Source organism: Abrus precatorius, unplaced genomic scaffold, assembly GCF_003935025.1.
Source record: "Abrus precatorius isolate BTA unplaced genomic scaffold, Abrus_2018 Scaffold3, whole genome shotgun sequence".
NCBI classification, from domain to species: Eukaryota; Viridiplantae; Streptophyta; class Magnoliopsida; order Fabales; family Fabaceae; genus Abrus; species Abrus precatorius.
In genome coordinates this window covers 1698703-1717362 of record NW_020874373.1, presented here as the reverse complement: position 1 = coordinate 1717362, position 18660 = coordinate 1698703, and the positions used below count along the sequence as shown (strand labels likewise).

Below are 18660 nucleotides of genomic sequence, written 5' to 3'. Positions count from 1 at the left end.
AAATTCTCAATTGGAAATGGAGATTTCAAAGAATTTCTTGTATTTATAGTTGCTTAAATCTAAAATTTAGATTATTGGATTTGAATTTGAATTAACAATTAAATCTGATGGGTATCCTATCATGCTTCGTGTTTGTAACGGGCTCTTGGGTTGACACGAGTAGTGTAATTTCAAGTTAAAATTAGCAGCCATTGCAAGTTTTGAATTATTAACATGAATTGAGTAAGTCACATTACTTATTTTGCAATCATAACTTACATTTTTAAAAAATTTAAAAATATAAGCCTACGTAATATATACAATATATATTATATTAAAAACAACCCACACACACACTTGCAAGTGCTGATATTGTGTTCACTCTGACTTATATTTAAAAAAAAATATTAAAAACGTAATATACTTACTGGTTTTTTGTTAAAAAAAAAAAAGACTAATCACGTAACTAATTAAAAACTTACGCTGAATGGGTAATAATTTTCTGAAATTACTCTATCCGTGTAAAAAGCGAGCATATCCATAGAAATTAAACCTATCGTGTCCCCTGAAATTCATAAATCATCCTTAAAAATTTGCACAAATAGATTGACAAGATAGAAACACCTCCGGTAATTGGTAAGTACTAAGTAGTGTATGATGGCAGATTTATACAAATCATTAGAAGAGATGGAAAAGTTGCACATCTATTGTGTAAGTGTGGCATTGGGGAGTATGCAAGAGTTCTTCCCTCATCATGAAGAAGCTTTGTTCCCAAGTAACAGGCCTGATGGCTTAAAGCTACCATAATCAACATGTTCTTACAAGCTTTGGTCTCCACATCCTAACAAACCAATTACCTTCTCCAGCCTTCAAATCCATGGTACGTTTCTTGTTTTTCATTTCAGGATCATGGGAAATTTGCACTGTTGCCACACTCTTCAAGGGCAATTGTGGACTCGCACTGGATGAAGATTCTACTATTCCATTCACCATTTCCAAGACTTCACTCATCTTTGGGCGATTCTTTGGGTTCTTGACCAAGCATCTATTGGCTATCACAGCAAGTCTCTGAGCTGATTTGATGACTTGTTTCTTTTCAAGTCTTGGATCCAATATTAGTTGAAATTTCTTTCCGTCTGATAAGTATGGCCTAATCCACTCCAACAACTTCTGCTCACCCCTCGGGCGATTTCGATCTAAAGGGCGCCTACCAGTAATGAGTTCATAAAGGAAGACACCATAGCTCCATACATCATTCTTTGATGTGAGGCGTCCAGTTTGAATATATTCAGGAGCTGCATATCCCAGTGTTCCAACAACCTGACAAACATAATAGCCATATGAACACTATGTAATATATTGAATCATTGGATTCCCCTTATTAATGGTTAGCTGTTTATGTTTGAACGATACAAAGAGTACCAAAGAGAGGGGGTGATTTAACCATCTGTATAGCCATGTTGACATAATATTGATAAAATGAAAGGTGGGATTCGGATTGAGTAAATTTTCATGTTCAAGATATCCAACTTTTGACATCCATTTAACTTTCAAGATTGTTATCAAAGGACACCAAGTGAGCTTCTTATGATTTCCTTTACTAAATCATGATTCAATTTATTATATTACATAGTTGACATCGGCCTAATTTGTATAAGCTTCTAAACCCAGTCTTTATAGAAAAAGAAAATCAGTATAGAAAATGAATAAAAATTTCTCTCATGAGCTAAAATTAACTTGTACTCTTTTTTGAGAAATTAAATGAGAGAGCTTCTGATAAATAGAAAAACACGAGTTGATTTTAATTTATGGGAAGAATTTGATTTATTTTACTACTTAATTTTTTACTCCTGCACGTACTTATTAATATAAGTTTATCTAAAGTGAGTCATGATCATTTATTCAGTCCTATTAGATTATCAGAAGTTTTACAGACAACTAAAGATTCAGGTCCCTATTCTTATGTTGAATTTCTTCCCTTCCTCGCACAAGGAATCACTTGAAAAGATTGAAGGTGTCAAGAGTGTTTTGGACTTTGACAAAAGGTTACCTCTCTGCGTATGTTTAAGAATATCTATTTACAAAATTGTGGATTAATAAACATAATCGTACCGCTGTTGAGACATGAGTCAGTCCATCTGATGGTCCCAACCTTGCCAACCCAAAGTCTGATAGCTTTGCATTCCACTGTTCATCCAAAAGGATATTTGAAGACTTGAAATCTCTGAAAATTATCTGTATGGTACACACAGTTAGTAAGACATTAATCAACTGCACCGCAACCAGAATATTAATTATTGTTAAAAGTATTCAAATTTAGCTCCTCCAGGTTTCTTTTTTTGGGTAAATTACTTCGTCCTCTCCGTTATTTTAAAACAAAACTACTCCTTTTCGCCAAAGAGATTAGGAAGTGTTACAATTTACTCTAATTAGCCTCTTAAGAATACTTTTCCTCTTTTTGTGGCTCTTAGCATAATCATAAGCTAGTTTTGAACCGTCTCTATTGAATTTGGGATTCAGAAGATGAAATAAAGATTTTTTAGTGAAGTTCCAAAGCCATTAAGAGGGGTGTTCAAAACATCATTTTGCCTTTTAAGTCCTAAAATCAATGATAGGATGCTCAAAGTAATTGTCAGCTAAACTGAAAGTTGCATGGAGAGGAAAAATGTCATAGGAGGCTTAGTCATAGTTGTTCACCATTGCTAAGAGGTTCATTTACATTACACTAGATCAAGTTTAACACATTTTCATCTATTAGCAGGGGAAGTGTAATTTTCAAAATTAAAGATGAGATTATAATGTCGGTAAGGATAGTGCACCCTTTTCCTTTTGGGATGTGGATGTATCAATGTGCAGAAAACAAGTTTCAAGACAAGACTTAATAAATTGAATAGGAATCTATCAAAGTAATGATACACAATTATACCTGAAAATCCATTTCCTCATGCAGGTATGTTAACCCACGAGCCGCATCTTGGGCTATTTTTAATCTCCTACTCCATGGGAGAGGAGTCTCTGATCGATGCGACAAATGGTGCTCCACGCTTCTGTTTGCCATGTATTCATAGATCAGAAGCCTCTGAATTCCTCTTTCATCATCATCAGCACAGTATCCCACTAGTTTCACAAGATTGGGATGCTCAACAATGCCCAGTACATTCACTTCTGTCACCCATTCCCTATGCCCCTGCAAGCCAAAAGTAAAGCAACCAAAAATTAATATCACATAACTCCTACCTTGCGTAGAAATCAAATCATCGCACTTGACAACAAATAACTTTTAAGCCTCAAGTAAGGTTCACAAAATGTAACCATTTGAAAGTTTTAAACCCAGAGGTATATTATTCTAACTTTTGACCATGTCTACATGAAGCAATTAATTCAAAATGTTTAGTTTTATAATATACGCATCGCAAGTTTAATAATGGTATTACTAAAACACACAACATATATTCTTTCACTAAGATAACTCCTGATTTTTCAGAAGCAAGTTTGTAAAACTTTGAAGAGGAAAAACAGAAATAAAACCTTACCTGCATTCCTTTTTTATTAAGCTGTTTAACTGCAACTTCAATTCTTCTGGAGGGTTCCTCCACACTTCTAATGGATCCCAGGTAGACACACCCAAACCCACCCTCTCCAATCATAACAGAGCGACTGAAATTTTTTGTCGCTGTTTTCAATTCAGGTACAGTAAAGACTCTAAGGTTACTGGGTCTTTGGGACAAACTTGGAATTGCACTTCTCCTAAGGGATTCAGTGCTGCCACTGTCAGAGATATCCAGAGAATTAAAGTCAGAACCAGATCCTCTAACCTCAGCCTCGACATGTCGGGAATTGTCTGATCGACCCGATGTTGACTGCAAGCCTTTTGGCTCATCTTTCTTCTCTCCATAGTAGAATGAAAAACACATCATTGCTGCTGACTGAACTTCATTTTCAGAAGGGATAAGGAAAGTTAAGAAATGTGTAGAACCATTGAAAAGCAACACTATCTAAAGTGAAAGTCATACATGATGAACACTTCTCTAATTAAATTCAGAAAGAAAAGGGCACCCGCTTGCATCACTTAACCATATCATCAAACAACTTCAGAAGCAGCCTAGGACTGGATCCCCATGTTGAAATTTTACATGACAACATCATTTTGTATCTCTCTCTTGATAGACATTGAGTTCACTTCTGAATATACAGATTATTTAATCACTTATTTCATAAGTTCTTTTTAAAGGATGAGTTATACCATAATTTTGACTATAAAGTTTATTAGAATAAACTGGGAAAAAACTTATTATGATAAGTTACACAAAAATAAACTTATTGAAATAAAGTGAAAGTCATAAGCTGTTTCTATAGATTGTCTATGAGTTCTTCCAAACAAGTCTTAAATAAATGAAACCCTCTAAAAATTATAAAGAGATAAATACAAAACTTTAACATGACCTTTTATGTCATATGAGAGAATCCTCTGCCCCTAATTCCCTGTCAACAACTCCAGTTTCAGACAATCCAACTATAAATGTTTCAATTAATTTTTTTCTTTAGCAACAACAGCTAAAGAAGTCAACCACATTCAGACAACGAATCCTGACCTAGGAAGTCGATTTTAAGCAACAAAAAGCTAAAAAATGCCAACAGAAACAAAGTTTTGCATTTTGGGAAATAAGAGCAGGAAGTGTCCAAATTGGCCACTCATGCTGCAATCAGAAAGAGGAAAAGCCCAGAAACATTTACACATCTTCAGGGACATCTGGGATCAATTGCACCCTTTATTTATATAAAAAGAAAAATGAAAAAAGGAGAGTTTTGAGGTTGAAACTCACCTCCAGTGATGATCTAACAAGATTCAGATGCTGCAAATCACTATTAGGACAATATTATGAACAAAACCACCCCTTAACCCATTGCCTCCAAAAGTGGAGACTTTTGAGAATGAAGAGAAAGGCTCAAGTGAGGAAGAAGAAAGAGAAGTCCCCACACGGCAGCTGCTAGCGTGGTCACATTAGTTTACCAACCAATGTAAAGTACTAAAAGAGTAGCAAGAGCCAAAAAATCAACCTTCATTGATTTCATTAAGATATTAAAAAAAAGTGCAATGTTAGTAGTGTGTTAGTAGTGTGAAAAGGGTACTCTGGATTTGTCCAAATAAGCATTACTGCCGTAAGAGACGGAAGACACAGCTTGTGTTAAGGTTAATGTTGAGGGGCCAATGTTCATCAAAGTCAAGGTCGCACCATCGGTTTATTGGTAGTTAATATATGTATATAGTAATTTTATAAGAAATAACAATATATTAATAATTGATTATTCAATTTATGAAAGCAAATCTTTCTTTAATTAATTGAAGGATTGTGAAGTGCAAAACTATATACAAATTTTGGACATAATCAAATCACTTATATATTTCGTCACACGTACATTTTTAATGCTTGTTTGGAGCGACGGGGAAGAAGTTTTGGCTGTTTTCCGTCCATTGGCTAAAAAGGTAAAAGGATTGAAAAGTAACAAATGCATTGCATCTTAGAAACTGAAACTTCCTCCACGTTTCCGACACTGACCCAACCTCCTCCGTTAGTGCTCGAGTCTTGAGTGCTTGGCTTAATTACAAGGTAAAATCGATCAGGGTTTTGCACCATTCTGATAAAATACTACATGGGGTAGCTTTAAAGAAAATCTTGTGGCAAGCTCATAGTTCAATTAATTGCTTTTGTGTTAAAGCCCACCTACCTTTGAAGATTTGACACTTTCAAAATTATAATATGGTAAAAAAATGTAATACTTCATTTTTTAACAAATAATTATAATTATATTTTCTTTTATAAAATATATAACCCTTTACCTAAGTCAATCAACTAGAGCGTAAGAATGAAGCTGAATTGATATTCCTTAAATGCAGAGGTCATCATTAATGTCAAAGTGACAATTCAAAGTATTTGGGGAATGAATTTATGAGGTGTTAATGTGTAGACGGAGAATCAATAGCCTTGGCGTTACTAATTTAATCTTGTTATTGCGTAAGGCGGCCAAGAGGTCTAGCTAAATGGTGCTGATTACCTGTAATTTATTTAGATAGGGATAATATTTAAGATAATTTTTATAAAATTAATTTAAATTTATTATTCATATAAATTGTTAATTTATGTAAAATAAAATAGAATCTATTATATAAATGGTCATATAAAATTTATTAAATCGATATTTAATTAAATTATTTATCTAAACATATTCTAAGATGTAATTAAGTTAGGCTTGGACTACTATTCACAGTGGACGCATGTGTAGTCAAATTGGAAGGTATAGTACTCAATCAAAACATTTTTATTTGACCTAGGAATATAATAATTTGGGGCCAATGGTTCGCAGATTTTAAAAGGAAGAATGTTTTTAAATTAAAGATGTGGTCACAAAAATATATATTAATTTGTCTAAAATTTTAAATAAAACAATAATAAAATGTTATTGCAGTGTTTTTTAGAAGCTAAAAATATAATTTCTAAACAAATTTAATTATAAATTTAACATTTTAAAGCTTAAATAAATGAATCCTTTATTTATTTGTTAGTCAAATAACTGACTTGCACATTTTGAACAAATATAATAGAATAATTATAACATAAGCGATAATTCACTTATTCCAAAATGTAAAGTCTTAAACTATAGTCACCAATACTCCAAGCCATCCATTTTAAACATATGACTATGAATCAAACCCCAACCCAACCCAAGCCCACCACAAAAAAAATATATCGATTTTCTATACCACATTTTTTCTCCAAGACAGAGTGAAAAAAGTCCTTTCTATTTTATCTTTACATAAATATCTGTTCTTTATTTAACATAATATACAATTAAAATTCAATTTAAATACATCTAATCACGTATTATTATATAAGTAAAAAATATTAATTTTTATAACAATTATTATCAAATTTATTTTTACGGTATATCTTAATTAATTAAGTGCAAATATTTGTATGTTAACAGTGCATTAAACTTAAGCTTGTATAACTATTACCACGAGTTCGAAATTTAAAATGTAGTTGAATTAAAAATGAGTAAAAATAACTTAAGTTACAATGATCATATTTAATTTAAATCGGATTTAAAAAAAAATACATACATATGGACAAAGGATATTTGCGGAAAACCGAGCAAGGATAAGGATACAGAGTGTAACAAAAAATAAAAAAAGAATCGTGGTTCGTTGATAGTAACACTTGTAATGTAAACCTTACCAATTAGAATAGTAGCACAGTACACATAACACAGTTTGCACCGCAACAAGTAAAAAAAAAAAAGAAAAAAAGCAATGCAATATGAAACCGGCGTTTCGAAACGCGGTCTGCTACTGCTACGCATTCTCTCGCTCTTTGACCTTAAACCCTAACCCTCTCATCATCGTTTCGGCATTTCGGAGACTCGAAACGTTTCGCGTTTCGTGCTTCTCTTCGTCAATGGCGGTGCCTCCGTCGTCGCTGGAGAAGCAGTTCGACGCGTTTAGGACTCAGCTGGAAGAATCTGGAACATTGCGCGACCGAATTCGAAGTGTTGTTTCGGAGATCGAATCCACCACAAGACTCATGTACGCTAGCCTTCTTCTCGTTCACCAGTCTCGCCCCACTCCCGGTGCTCTTCCTCTTCCTTTGACCTTAACCACACTAATTTTCCTTTTTCTTAATGCTTCAGTTTATTGTAGCAAGGTGCAAAGTTTTTTTTTCCCCTAGTTATCTCATGTGTATATGGTTTTTCAAATTTGAATAGAGATTTTGGAGAAGGCAAAGTCTCAGATTAATGTGTTAAAGGAACAGTATAAGCAACTTGCTGAAATTCTTGGAGGATGCCCTGGGCAATACTATAGGTAATTCAAGTTCAGCGGAGTTTCTGTGCTGTTTACTGTACTATTTCGGTGGTGTTTTAGTGTTTGTAACTTGTCCACATAATGTTCTGGTAGGTTTCATGGTGATTGGAAGAGTGAGACACAGTCTGTAGTTTCGATGCTTACTTTTATGCATTGGCTTGAAACAGGAAGCCTTCTTGAGCACAAAGAAGCTGAGGAGAAACTCGGGTGTATGTCTCTATGTACTTCTTGTGTTATTGACATGTTGATAAATGTTTTTATTCTTTTGTTCTTTAGGGCATGTATGCATGCATATGTTGAATTTAAGTCTTTAGTCATTGCTAATTTGAATACATTATGAAGTCCCAACCTTCTAATCTGGGCTTCAAACTGCTGTCTTTTGTAAAATAAGCTTCTGCATGCAATGCCGATAGAGTCTTGTTGATAGGAGAAGTATTGAAGGACCTTGCCATGCACCACATTGTGATCTAAGACTATGTCTTAGCAGGCTTAAGGGGAAATAAAAGGAACCTCATGCACAAGGGCAGAACATGGCAGTCAATAGCTGTACAGCTTTCACATGGTTGTTCTGAAGAACACCATATGATGTGTGGATGAATGTTGCTTTATAGAAGAAACAGCCATTGTTATTTTTGGCATAACAGATGTCCTGCAGAAATTTTCAATTGTTAGTTGCTACAATTCTAGCATTTGGTGTTGAGATATTCTTAATCTAAATGAAGGATGCACTACATATATAATTTATTATATTGGTACTTGTAAGTTATAAAAATATGAACCTTGATTTTTCCATTGGTAGTTATCAACTCCATATTTTAAAGTTTATCCTACATGTTAGAAGATCCAAATGCTAGCATTCAATTAAAGATCATATAAATGAAATATCTACGAATTCATGCATTCTTTTACATTTAAGAGTCTGGCCTCATGTTCCATTGGCATGGAGTTTTACCTTCTAAATTGGAGAACTATGGTTTGGAACATCTTTTGGATGGTTAGATTTTCTCACCTTTTTCAATGTCTTTTTACATTATAAGAGGAGTGGGTTCAGGCTTATGATTGTAAAAAATAGTTTATGTCTATCTTCTATATGCATCATACTCATTCATGTCTTTTGTGACTCAAAATAAGTGGCAACGAAATGAACTCTTTTTTTATTCCCTTTTTTTCCCCCCATAATGTCAACTTCTACTTCCTGCTCATTCCGTGTTATTATGAGATGTATAAGTTTATGCTTATTGTTAACAACTTCGCAGTGAATAGGTCAGAGTTTGGTCTAGATGTTGAAGACTACCTAATAGGTGAGTCTTCTAATTATATACTTGCATTGTTTCTGTGTAATGATCATTTCTTGAGATGAATATGATCCTCTTGGGCTTTAATTCCCCTTCCCCCCCTCTTTTGAGGCTAGCTTCTTTCAAGGAGTAGTGACCAATTTACATATAATTATTATCATTGAAGAACATGGATGTAGCAGTTTTTGTTATAGGTCTAGTTTTTGTCAACCACAGATGATTGCCCAGCCTATTAAGATTTCACAGTTTTGCTGTATATTGTGGATCATTGATATTGCTACATTGTCGTGCAGGTGTTTGTTTTATGTCTAATGAATTGGTAAGAACGCTTCCTGTTAACTGTTGCATATCAACTTGTGCAAAACAGATTATCAAACTTTTGTTATTCTTTAAGGAAAAGACATCATGACAGTTTTACGGTATTTTGCAATACATTTTGACTTTGCAGCCAAGGTATGTGGTGAATCAAGTGACAGCTGGGGACTATGATTGTCCAAGGAAAGTCTTGAAGTTCTTAACAGATCTCCATGCTGCATTCCGCATGCTTAATCTTCGCAATGATTTTTTGCGAAAGAAGTTTGATGGTATATTATTACTTGCACCTTGTAGTGTACATTATTTCTTTTCTTTCCTATTGCCGCTGCATTGCCGTCATTAAATAATGGGTTACTGGCATTGCAGTCTCAATGTCGTGACAAATTTTTATCATTTTAAAGAAAGATTGGTCTAATAACTATAACGAGTAACAGTATTAACATCACAGACTTGTCTTCCTTCAATAGCATCTAACATCCACCCACTTACCCAGAAAAGAGTGCTAATAAGCATGTATAGCAGCTGAGGATTCCTTTCGTGACCCCCCAACCCAATATACGAAAGGCATTTGCTCAGTTTGCATATATATTCTGTTTTCGTAAAGGAGTTGTATTAATTCATATCACCTGTTTGGATGGTATCTTTTCACCATGGGCAGGCATGAAGTATGATCTACGAAAAGTAGAAGAAGTTTACTATGATGTTAAGATTCGAGGTTTGACACCCAATGGTGAGTCAGTTGGAGATAAAGAAATCGAAGGACAATCTTAAGTTGTGATAGCCGTAGACCCAAAGCGAGAATTTCAGTACATGGAGCTTTTTTGACTTCTCAACAACTATTCCCCTAAAAAATTCGGTAGACTTGGCTTTCCGTTTGCTGGTAACTAGAATTATGTTTCCAATGGTTGATGAAAGGAAATTAAGATACATGAGTACGGTATACAACTGTTAATGTGGTACTGACTCTTTCGAAGACATTGTGAGAACTGAAAACACTGTATTTCCTATGTTCTAAATGTAAAATATACGTTGAAGTTTATTAATGCTTGTGATTGGTTGAACAGGGGTTTTCAGTTCCATCCACAACAGACTAGTTGATTCTTTTTTGGCTAACTTTGAACTGAATGAAGTGGTAATTTCCTTGTAATGAAATGATGGTAAAGAGTAGTGATAAAGGGGTATCTATACACTGAGGTATTCAACATTTAACAAATATTTGTTTTTATTAGATACAAGTTGCTTACAATCTTATCCAAATTAAAATGATTAGTTTAAACCTGACATGATGAATCCGCCTTCTATTACTCTTTTTATGTTACCTCGTTTTTATTAATCAGGGTTGTTTTTAACAATTTTGAGGAATTTAAGTGTACATCTGGGAGTGTCCTAGAGGGAAAGAAAAGTGTGGATACATTTGTATTCTTAAATTAAGAGTACTATGTGATATTTACAAAATAAGTAAAAGGTTAAAACATCGAGTTTATATTGATCTATCACTAATTTTTTTACTTTGAAAATATTAAATTTTAAAATATTAGAAATGAAATACTTATCCTATTCATTTCTCTTTAAGACTCAACTCTCAAATAGTTCCAAAAAGGTCGAATTCCAAGTCTAAACACTAACGATTCCAATGACAACTGGCAGGACAAGTATTCTTAAAATCATTGAGAATACCTGTGAGGAGGTTATTTTTCACATACGATCTTACATGTACATTATTTTATCATGGAAACATCATAGAAAACAAGCTGCTACTTTTTTTAAGGCATTGATAATGCAAACATTGAATGAAACAGGAAACAATGTCAATTTCTTTCTCTCTGCAAGCAAACGAAACTGTTACTACAATCAACAAAGTCACAAACGACCTGTACAAGCACATAAAAATAACACACCACTAGAATTTATAACTTGGCAACGCAAACAAAGAGCCCTGTTATCCGCCAGCAATTCGTCTTAACCATATGCAACATAACCTTGAGCTATATTATAATAAGTGATTAAGCTTAATTACTAGCCAGCACGAACATAGAGCCCTATTATTTAGAGCAACCCATAGATAACATCATCATGCGCAACCTATGCATGCTATCCACAGCATGTTGCTCTCATGCATGGACTATTACATGTTTGAACTTGCCATCTTCGTTTCTATTCTCATCTTCTTGAGTAGTTCCATCCCCGCTGTTGTAGTTTTCTTTAGGCTTGGCATGGTGGCTTACCCTTTCAACATTGCTTTTTGGAAAATTGGTATTGATTTTTCCATTTTCAATGCTTTCTATCACTTTTCCCCTTCCAACGCGGTTTCTCTGCTCTTCGCCATATATCCCGCCTACCCCTGAGGCCCTTAACCCCCCAAAGAGAAAAGTCACCACTATAGTTGCCAGAAAAAGTGTTGAGTTTCATCCTCAAGCACTTTAGCTTCTGTGTGGCATACACTAATAGAGAGAAGTGACTTTATACACTATGGTGTCAATTATATTAAATGTTTGTGGGTTTGTTAAGATGTGAAAAGGGAAGGTGGGTTTTCACATAATTTCACTATGATTTTATTTTTCAAACTCATGCAATGACAATCGAGGCAAATCTTGTTAAACGATAAGCATGCAGTAAGATAATGGTATTATACTAACTTTTAATAAACGGAAATTTTTTATACAAGGTCTCCTGATTGATTTGAATTTTCCCTATGAGGATCAAATAAGATAATGGAAACCTACTTCTTAAAAAAAAATTATGTTTTTCTCTGTTTAGTGTTCTAAAATGGCTGTGGTATGCATAAGATTTTTTTTTAATTTTTTTTTATAATATGCTCTTAAAGTAGCAATGCAATTGCAAGAGTTGGATAATGCTTTCATTTTAAAAGACAAAGCTGTAACATGAAAGAGTATTCAAATTCATTATTAAATTATAGATGGAAATGGTTTAAATATCAATAATAATATTTTTACACTCACTTTCATTTATATTTTATTTATACTTTACTATTTCATCTTTATTTTCTCTTTCTTCCTGTTTTTTCTTTGCTCTTTTTCTCTCTCTTTTTTACTTTCATTTCACACCCCCATGAAGAGTTGTGAAAATATCATTGATCATCTTTAACGATCATTTTTCTTTCTTTAAACAGAGATATTGTAAAGGGTGAGGAAAAGACTGAATCACCGATGACCAAAACACATCACATCACATCACATTTTAACAACAAAGTAACCATTTCTTGTACCATACATTTTCATACAACACAAATTATTAGACGAGAGGATTCGGAAAGGGGGAGACACCTGTCTGGCAGTTTTACTTTGTCAATAAAACGAGGGTAAAACAACGTGCATGTGGATAGACCAAGCATAAATTCTTATGAACACCGTAGTTTAAGTATGAATAATGTTGATAAAGCAGCACATCTTATTTACCAAAATACTATGAAATCTGAATTCCAAAATGATATACTATCTTTTATTGCCTACAATTCTGTCCTCCGTTAGGACATTCAGGACAACTTAGATCACACTCTGAAACATTATTTAAACTATTAGAATTTAGAGGTGGAATAAGATTTAAAAACCTACGAATATATGATTTTTTTTTTTCGAGAGCGGTTATTATTATTTAGCCCAAGAAGATTTGGTTCAGTCACTAAAGTGTATAAAACCAAGGTTCCCGTAGACTCAACCGACACTAAACTAAATTTTAAATTTTACACACGGTTCTGACCTAATCAAATTCCCACAGAAGAGTACAGAGGGGCATTGCTTCCCAAGAGGAAGCATGGAGAGGAATTAATAGAGGGATGTGTGTGGGGCACTTAGGAAGATGTGGGAACAAAATGATAAAGTGGGTTGGAGCACCACCTCATGTGAACAGAGAAATGCACGTGGAAGGGGAACAACGCAAGTCAAATCAAATGATTTTTACGGAAAAAATGAATGGTAAATTGCAAGCATCTCAGTGCCTTGAGGTCTCTGTCACCGAGCAGTTCCTTATGGTTATTACTTTTCACTCTTTATACACACACACTTCATAACAATAAGATACACCAAGCCATAGCCCAAACCTCTTGTGCACCATCAACCTTATTATTAGCGCGTTTGAATTCACGTTTAAATGTGCCTGAACGTTAACCATTAACGTTACTAGTTGTAACTTTTGTGTTGGATCCAAGTTTACTTCAACACACAATATGTCTCAATTTAAATAACAGCCTCATCTAGCCTCGAAGACTCTCTCTTATCACTCTAGTTATGTTAACTGTCATATCACCACATGCACAGATATGATCTAATAGCTAGCTATTTATGCAGCGAATAACAAGAATGTTCTCCAGGACTCAATATAAGAAAGAAACGAAGACCCTCTTTTCAAGTTAAAAAATATAGCAGTTGCTAGAAGAGAAGAGTAAATTAGTGTGAAATCAGAGATCAAGAAGCACTAATTTAGTTATAACCTGATCAAATGTTCTGAAAATTGAAGTTGACTTTCATTTGTGACAGTTTGTTATTCTTCATTTTTTCATGGTTTGGTTATTTTGGTTAAATAACATTAAAAAGAACTAATTTTTATGGGGAAAAAAAGCGCAATTGTCCATGTATGAGAATCTGAGAAAATGGTCACGAGGTAGGACTATACCAAATTGAATAAATTCCATTTCTATTACAAATTAATTTCACCTGATCCACCGAAGGGCTTTTCGAAAACAGACACTTTACATGGTCCCTCTAATATCTGGAAAACTGTCGCAGTTTATTGCAAAAGATGTCTTAAACTAGACATGCTATTCCTTTCAAACAACCAAGCACGACCCACATTTGTCTTTAAAATGGACATAACCCTGCTCTCTGTGGTATCTCTGAGCATTTGTCTAAAGAAGAACAGACCAGGAAAAAGGGGACCTCAAGCCGCTCCACAACTATTTCAGTAGAAGTGCTGAAATTTGTCTTCAAAGAAAATTAAATTTCCATCTCCCTTTTAATTTTATAATTATACAATGAAAACTAAGATATTAAAGTTGTTACTACTGCTATGGTTTTTCCATTTTTTTTCTTATTTTATACTTTGGCTACACTTGGTTGTATTATGTCAACCTTCATCTCAAGCAAAATTCATGGTGCTACAATGTGATAAGATCCATAAAGGGTTGAAACTAGAAAATGAAACCACTAAAAATCAATATCCTGGTTAAGATTTCCAAAGATCAGTGAATTTTTTTTATGATGAGAAACCGAATGAAAGGAATCAAGTCAAAGGTCACATCTATCGAGAGCCAAAGATTCCAGCGTAAAGAACTGACAGGGTGACTCCCACTCTCTGGTCTGCACGGTACGTGTTTTCTTGCACCCCTTGCATAATACATAGTTCATTTTGCTTGAGTTATATTATTTTTACAAGTATTTTATAACTTCTGTACTTCAAGTTTTATTACATTGTTTTCTTTTCTTATCGTATCTTTTTTAATTGTTAGAGAAAGTTATATATTTAATGTGTGTTTAGTTAGTTTAATTATTTTTAAAAAAATAATCATTTACTTCTTATCAACTTCTTAAAAAAAACTTTTTTAAAAAATGACTAACTATACTAAAATAATCATTACCAAATATAACATGAAGTTTTTTATTTATTTACTTTCTTGAGAATTTTTTAAGGAACTGTAAGTGATTATTTTTCTCTGTGTATAGATATGCTAGAGGGCTGAATAAGTAACTTTTTTGTAAGGATAGTACCCTCCTTCTTCCATGCAAAATAATGTAAGGCATGCACAAATTCAAGATTAATATTATTTAACACATCAATACAGGCTTAGAAAAGCATAGACAGACACCAACATTTTATGTAGAAAGTTACTGGTTAACAGTTCATCCCCCATGGCTCATAAAAACATGACAAATTAAGTAATTCCACTTCCCTGACAAACCTTAAACCTCATAGTTGCAGTATCCAAGGTACAATGAGATCGATCTTCTATCTGACCATTTCTCTCATTCTCTGCCATTAAAGCAAGAACGGTTCAATAGCTTTAACATTAACAGTACAAAACTTTCAACAATTACTGCTCAATATCAGAAACCTCTCAGAATAAAGTGTTAGTAATGTAAATATGATTTTTCTAATATAGGTCTTTAGACATATGATAAGAAATTTATTAATAAATAATTTTTTATTAAAAAGTATTGTGTTTAATATTATTAATTCATTAAATTTATAATTTTTAATAAAAAATATTATATATGTGTTTTCATTATATATTATTAGACACAGGTTATAAAAACTATATAAATATTGATATCATTAAATAATATTAGTAACACACTCAAATATATATATTTTTAGCTAGAAATATGTTAGAGGCTTCTCATGTTTATTTTTCCATGATTAAAGGTAAAAGACATGAGAATAACTACATTAGAATTTATAGTTATTTACATAAATTTATTTTGTGTATTTATCTCTTCTCTTGTAACATAAAAATGAAAAAGAAAAAAGAAATTCAATAGAAATAAATGGGTTTGCACTTCACCCAAGAAACTTATCCCACCCCTCATTCATATCTTATCTTTTCCTCCTTAAGTTGTGGGGTCTGAACTTTAACTTCGAAAGGTCATTCATCAAGCACCGGCCTTCAAGATTTACAGAGAAAGACACCGCCCTTACATCATGGAAAAAGATAATAATTTACAAAATCATTGAATTACAGTCTTGACTTGTATTTTACATAACCTTTAAAAATCTGTTTAAGCTCTACACTCTAATATTGTGGCTGGATATAGGTTTCTGAAGTGCAATTGTGAGTTGGAGGCTCTAAATGTTAAAGTTGGAATAATGTTGCATGTGCTGCAAACAACTTTGGAGGGATTAGCAGTTTAATAAAAAAAATCAAAAGAAATTTGATGATAAATAATATATCAGAATTTTTTTTAAATTAAATTTAACAGTGCTATATGACCTATATAACCAACCTTATTTATTATTGCAATAAATAACTCTAGTTATGCTTTTCAAAATGAAATTTACGATGAATATTTTCTTTTATTTTTATCAAACAACTTTGAGATATTTTTAATTACTCATATACCTGACTATTTTTTAAGAATATATATATATATATATATATATATATATATATATATATATATATTCACGAGGTAGCTACTCATTTAAAAGTAATTTTGAATAATATAATTGTAATAATATTTATTTTATCAAGATAATTTTTTATATATATAATTTTAAACATAATTACTTTATTTCAAATTCACTTTTGACTCAATTTAATTTTATAAAATATTTTTAAAATTTAATTTATAGACTCTAAAGCAAACTCATATTAATAAGAAACTCTCCTTATAAACACATGTATCAAACGTGAATGGCAAAAAAATGAATAAAAAAAATTCTAATTAATCATAGATAAATATTAATTAATAGACACTAGTTGATGAATTAAAAAAATTTATTTAAACATATTTTATGCATTTTTATTGTATTTTAATATATTTTTAATATAAATTTTATTTAATGATTCATTAATTAATGTTTTACAGCATAGTTATCATAACCCTTAATTATATATACAACTCCAACTATATTATTTTCTAATCCCACTTGCTTGTCGGTAGAATTGTGCATGAAGGTGCATTGTGCTAAAGAAGCTGACGAGTAAGGTCAACTAAGTACTTTTGTTTTGTTCAGAACTATATAAATATATTTTATAATAGATAATTTTATTTAAGTCAAGAAATTTATAATATGGTCAAACTAATCACGAATATACATATAATATAATATAAAAATCAAACTAAAAATATTATTAAAGGAGAATTAAGCATCTTCTAGTTAGGTAAGTATTGATACATTTAAAATTATATTATTCATCCAATAGTGTTTTGTTTCTCTGCATGACATTAACCATTTTATCATATACTATTCTTCTCTTTTTACAACTTTTTTTTTATTGTATGAAAATTTGTACAAAGTAAACAAATACTAATATATATAAGACATTGATGTATCCGCGATAATTGTATGGGCAAAATCTTCGACGTATCGTGTGTTCATTGAATGCTCCACAGCATTGGTACTTCCCATGCCGCAATTATATAAACCTTTTCATTTTCCGTGTACATGTACTTTTTCTCCCTTTTCCTCTCTCTCTATTTCAGCTGTGTTATCCAAAAAATATGAAGGGTAAGTTTCTAAGGGCATGTCTTAACAAGTGGAAGAAAATGGGTAGTGGAGTAATCCATTGTGGTGGCTACGGTTCCTGTCATTGCTGTGAAATGTGGTCTTGCATGCATGAGAGGGACTCAATTCCCAATGATGTCCCAAAGGGTCACTTGGTTGTATACGTAGGAGAAAACCATAAGAGATATGTCATCAACATCGCATTACTCAATCACCCACTTTTCAAGGCCTTGCTGGATCAAGCTCAAGATGAATACGATTTCATTGCACATTCAAAACTCTATATTCCTTGCAATGAACATCTTTTCCTCACTGTCCTTCGCTCTGCAACCTCTCCATACAAGGAACGTGTGTTTTTGCGCCTATGAAAAGTCGTCTTTGGGTCATACTGTTAAAAGTATATGGGGTTATATTAATTAGTATGATGTAGCTCACTAATGTAAATCAATTCAGGAACTGGTTTCCTGTTTTGTTTTGTTTTTTTTTTGCCTTATGAGGGAACATGAAGAGTTTGTAGATTGAGCAAAGGGAATTCAGTTTTCCAATAAGAAGGTACTCACCTTAGTGTAGACACACGATTAGTGGATTAGCGACTAAATGCTTGGTATGAACGACACAAGAGAAATGATATTCCTACAACAAAATTATGTAATTTTATTTTCAAATCAGAGAGTTAAAAAGAGAAGAAAAAGAAAGCAACCATTAGATGAGTGATGTGATGGAAAGAAATGAAGATAAATTTGTTATTATAAAAGTTTGTTGTGAGAATAATATATCTCAATATACAAATGCCAACTAAAATATAGTTAAAACAATGTTTTAATGTTCCGGGCGGGGGTAGAAAATATTGTAGCAATGGATTCTGGATCTACTAGAAGAACTTTATTGCGTGATATTGCATAACGTTCATGTCAACATATAATTGAGATATGAAGGGTAAAACGAGTTAATTTTGATTATTCAATTATAAATAATGGTTGAGATTGGTTTTTATTAAAAATAATTTTAACTATCTATACAAAATCAAATGGTCAA

At 32.6% G+C, this 18660-nt stretch overlaps 3 protein-coding genes across 4 annotated transcripts; 2 read left to right on the top strand and 1 right to left on the bottom strand.

Annotated features, from left to right (window-relative positions):
• Positions 1-503: 503 nt before the first annotated feature.
• On the bottom strand, positions 504-5097 carry LOC113860953 (serine/threonine-protein kinase PCRK1-like). Its single transcript, XM_027493534.1, has 5 exons — positions 4803-5097; positions 3513-3910; positions 2906-3166; positions 2092-2214; positions 504-1299 (listed from the first exon to the last, which is right to left on the bottom strand). The coding sequence occupies exons 2-5, from the start codon at positions 3894-3896 to the stop codon at positions 787-789; spliced, it is 1281 nt and encodes a 426-aa protein (XP_027349335.1). The 5' UTR covers positions 3897-3910; positions 4803-5097; the 3' UTR covers positions 504-786.
• A 2141-nt stretch (positions 5098-7238) lies between these two features.
• On the top strand, positions 7239-10616 carry LOC113860955 (translin). 2 transcript variants are annotated; one of them, XR_003504083.1, is made up of 8 exons: positions 7261-7605; positions 7741-7837; positions 7931-8046; positions 9094-9138; positions 9426-9451; positions 9581-9716; positions 10106-10426; positions 10512-10527. XR_003504083.1 is itself a non-coding variant. In XM_027493535.1 (7 exons), the coding sequence occupies exons 1-7, from the start codon at positions 7296-7298 to the stop codon at positions 10216-10218; spliced, it is 843 nt and encodes a 280-aa protein (XP_027349336.1). In that variant the 5' UTR covers positions 7239-7295; the 3' UTR covers positions 10219-10616. The 2 variants fall into 2 exon arrangements, 1 of the variants encoding a protein (XP_027349336.1); XM_027493535.1 differs by having other exon boundaries at positions 7239-7605; positions 10106-10616.
• A 7005-nt stretch (positions 10617-17621) lies between these two features.
• LOC113863871 (auxin-responsive protein SAUR50-like) lies at positions 17622-17993 on the top strand. The gene has a single exon (XM_027497630.1). It carries the CDS (start codon positions 17622-17624, stop codon positions 17991-17993), a length of 372 nt encoding a protein of 123 aa, XP_027353431.1.
• Positions 17994-18660: the final 667 nt, after the last annotated feature.

Excerpts from the sequence above, each read along its gene's own strand:
- LOC113860955 (XM_027493535.1), top strand. The coding sequence starts at position 7,296 with ATGAAACCGGCGTTTCGAAACGCGGTCTGCTACTGCTACGCATTCTCT. Across the intron at positions 7,838-7,930 it reads TGCCCTGGGCAATACTATAG|GTTTCATGGTGATTGGAAGA; the intron begins GTAATTCAAGTT and ends ATGTTCTGGTAG. Across the intron at positions 8,047-9,093 it reads AGCTGAGGAGAAACTCGGGT|TGAATAGGTCAGAGTTTGGT; the intron begins GTATGTCTCTAT and ends ACAACTTCGCAG.
- LOC113860953 (XM_027493534.1), bottom strand. The coding sequence starts at position 3,896 with ATGATGTGTTTTTCATTCTACTATGGAGAGAAGAAAGATGAGCCAAAA. Across the intron at positions 3,167-3,512 it reads TTAATAAAAAAGGAATGCAG|GGGCATAGGGAATGGGTGAC; the intron begins GTAAGGTTTTAT and ends TTTGGCTTGCAG. Across the intron at positions 1,300-2,091 it reads TGACTCATGTCTCAACAGCG|GTTGTTGGAACACTGGGATA; the intron begins GTACGATTATGT and ends TATGTTTGTCAG.
- LOC113863871 (XM_027497630.1), top strand. The coding sequence starts at position 17,622 with ATGAAGGGTAAGTTTCTAAGGGCATGTCTTAACAAGTGGAAGAAAATG.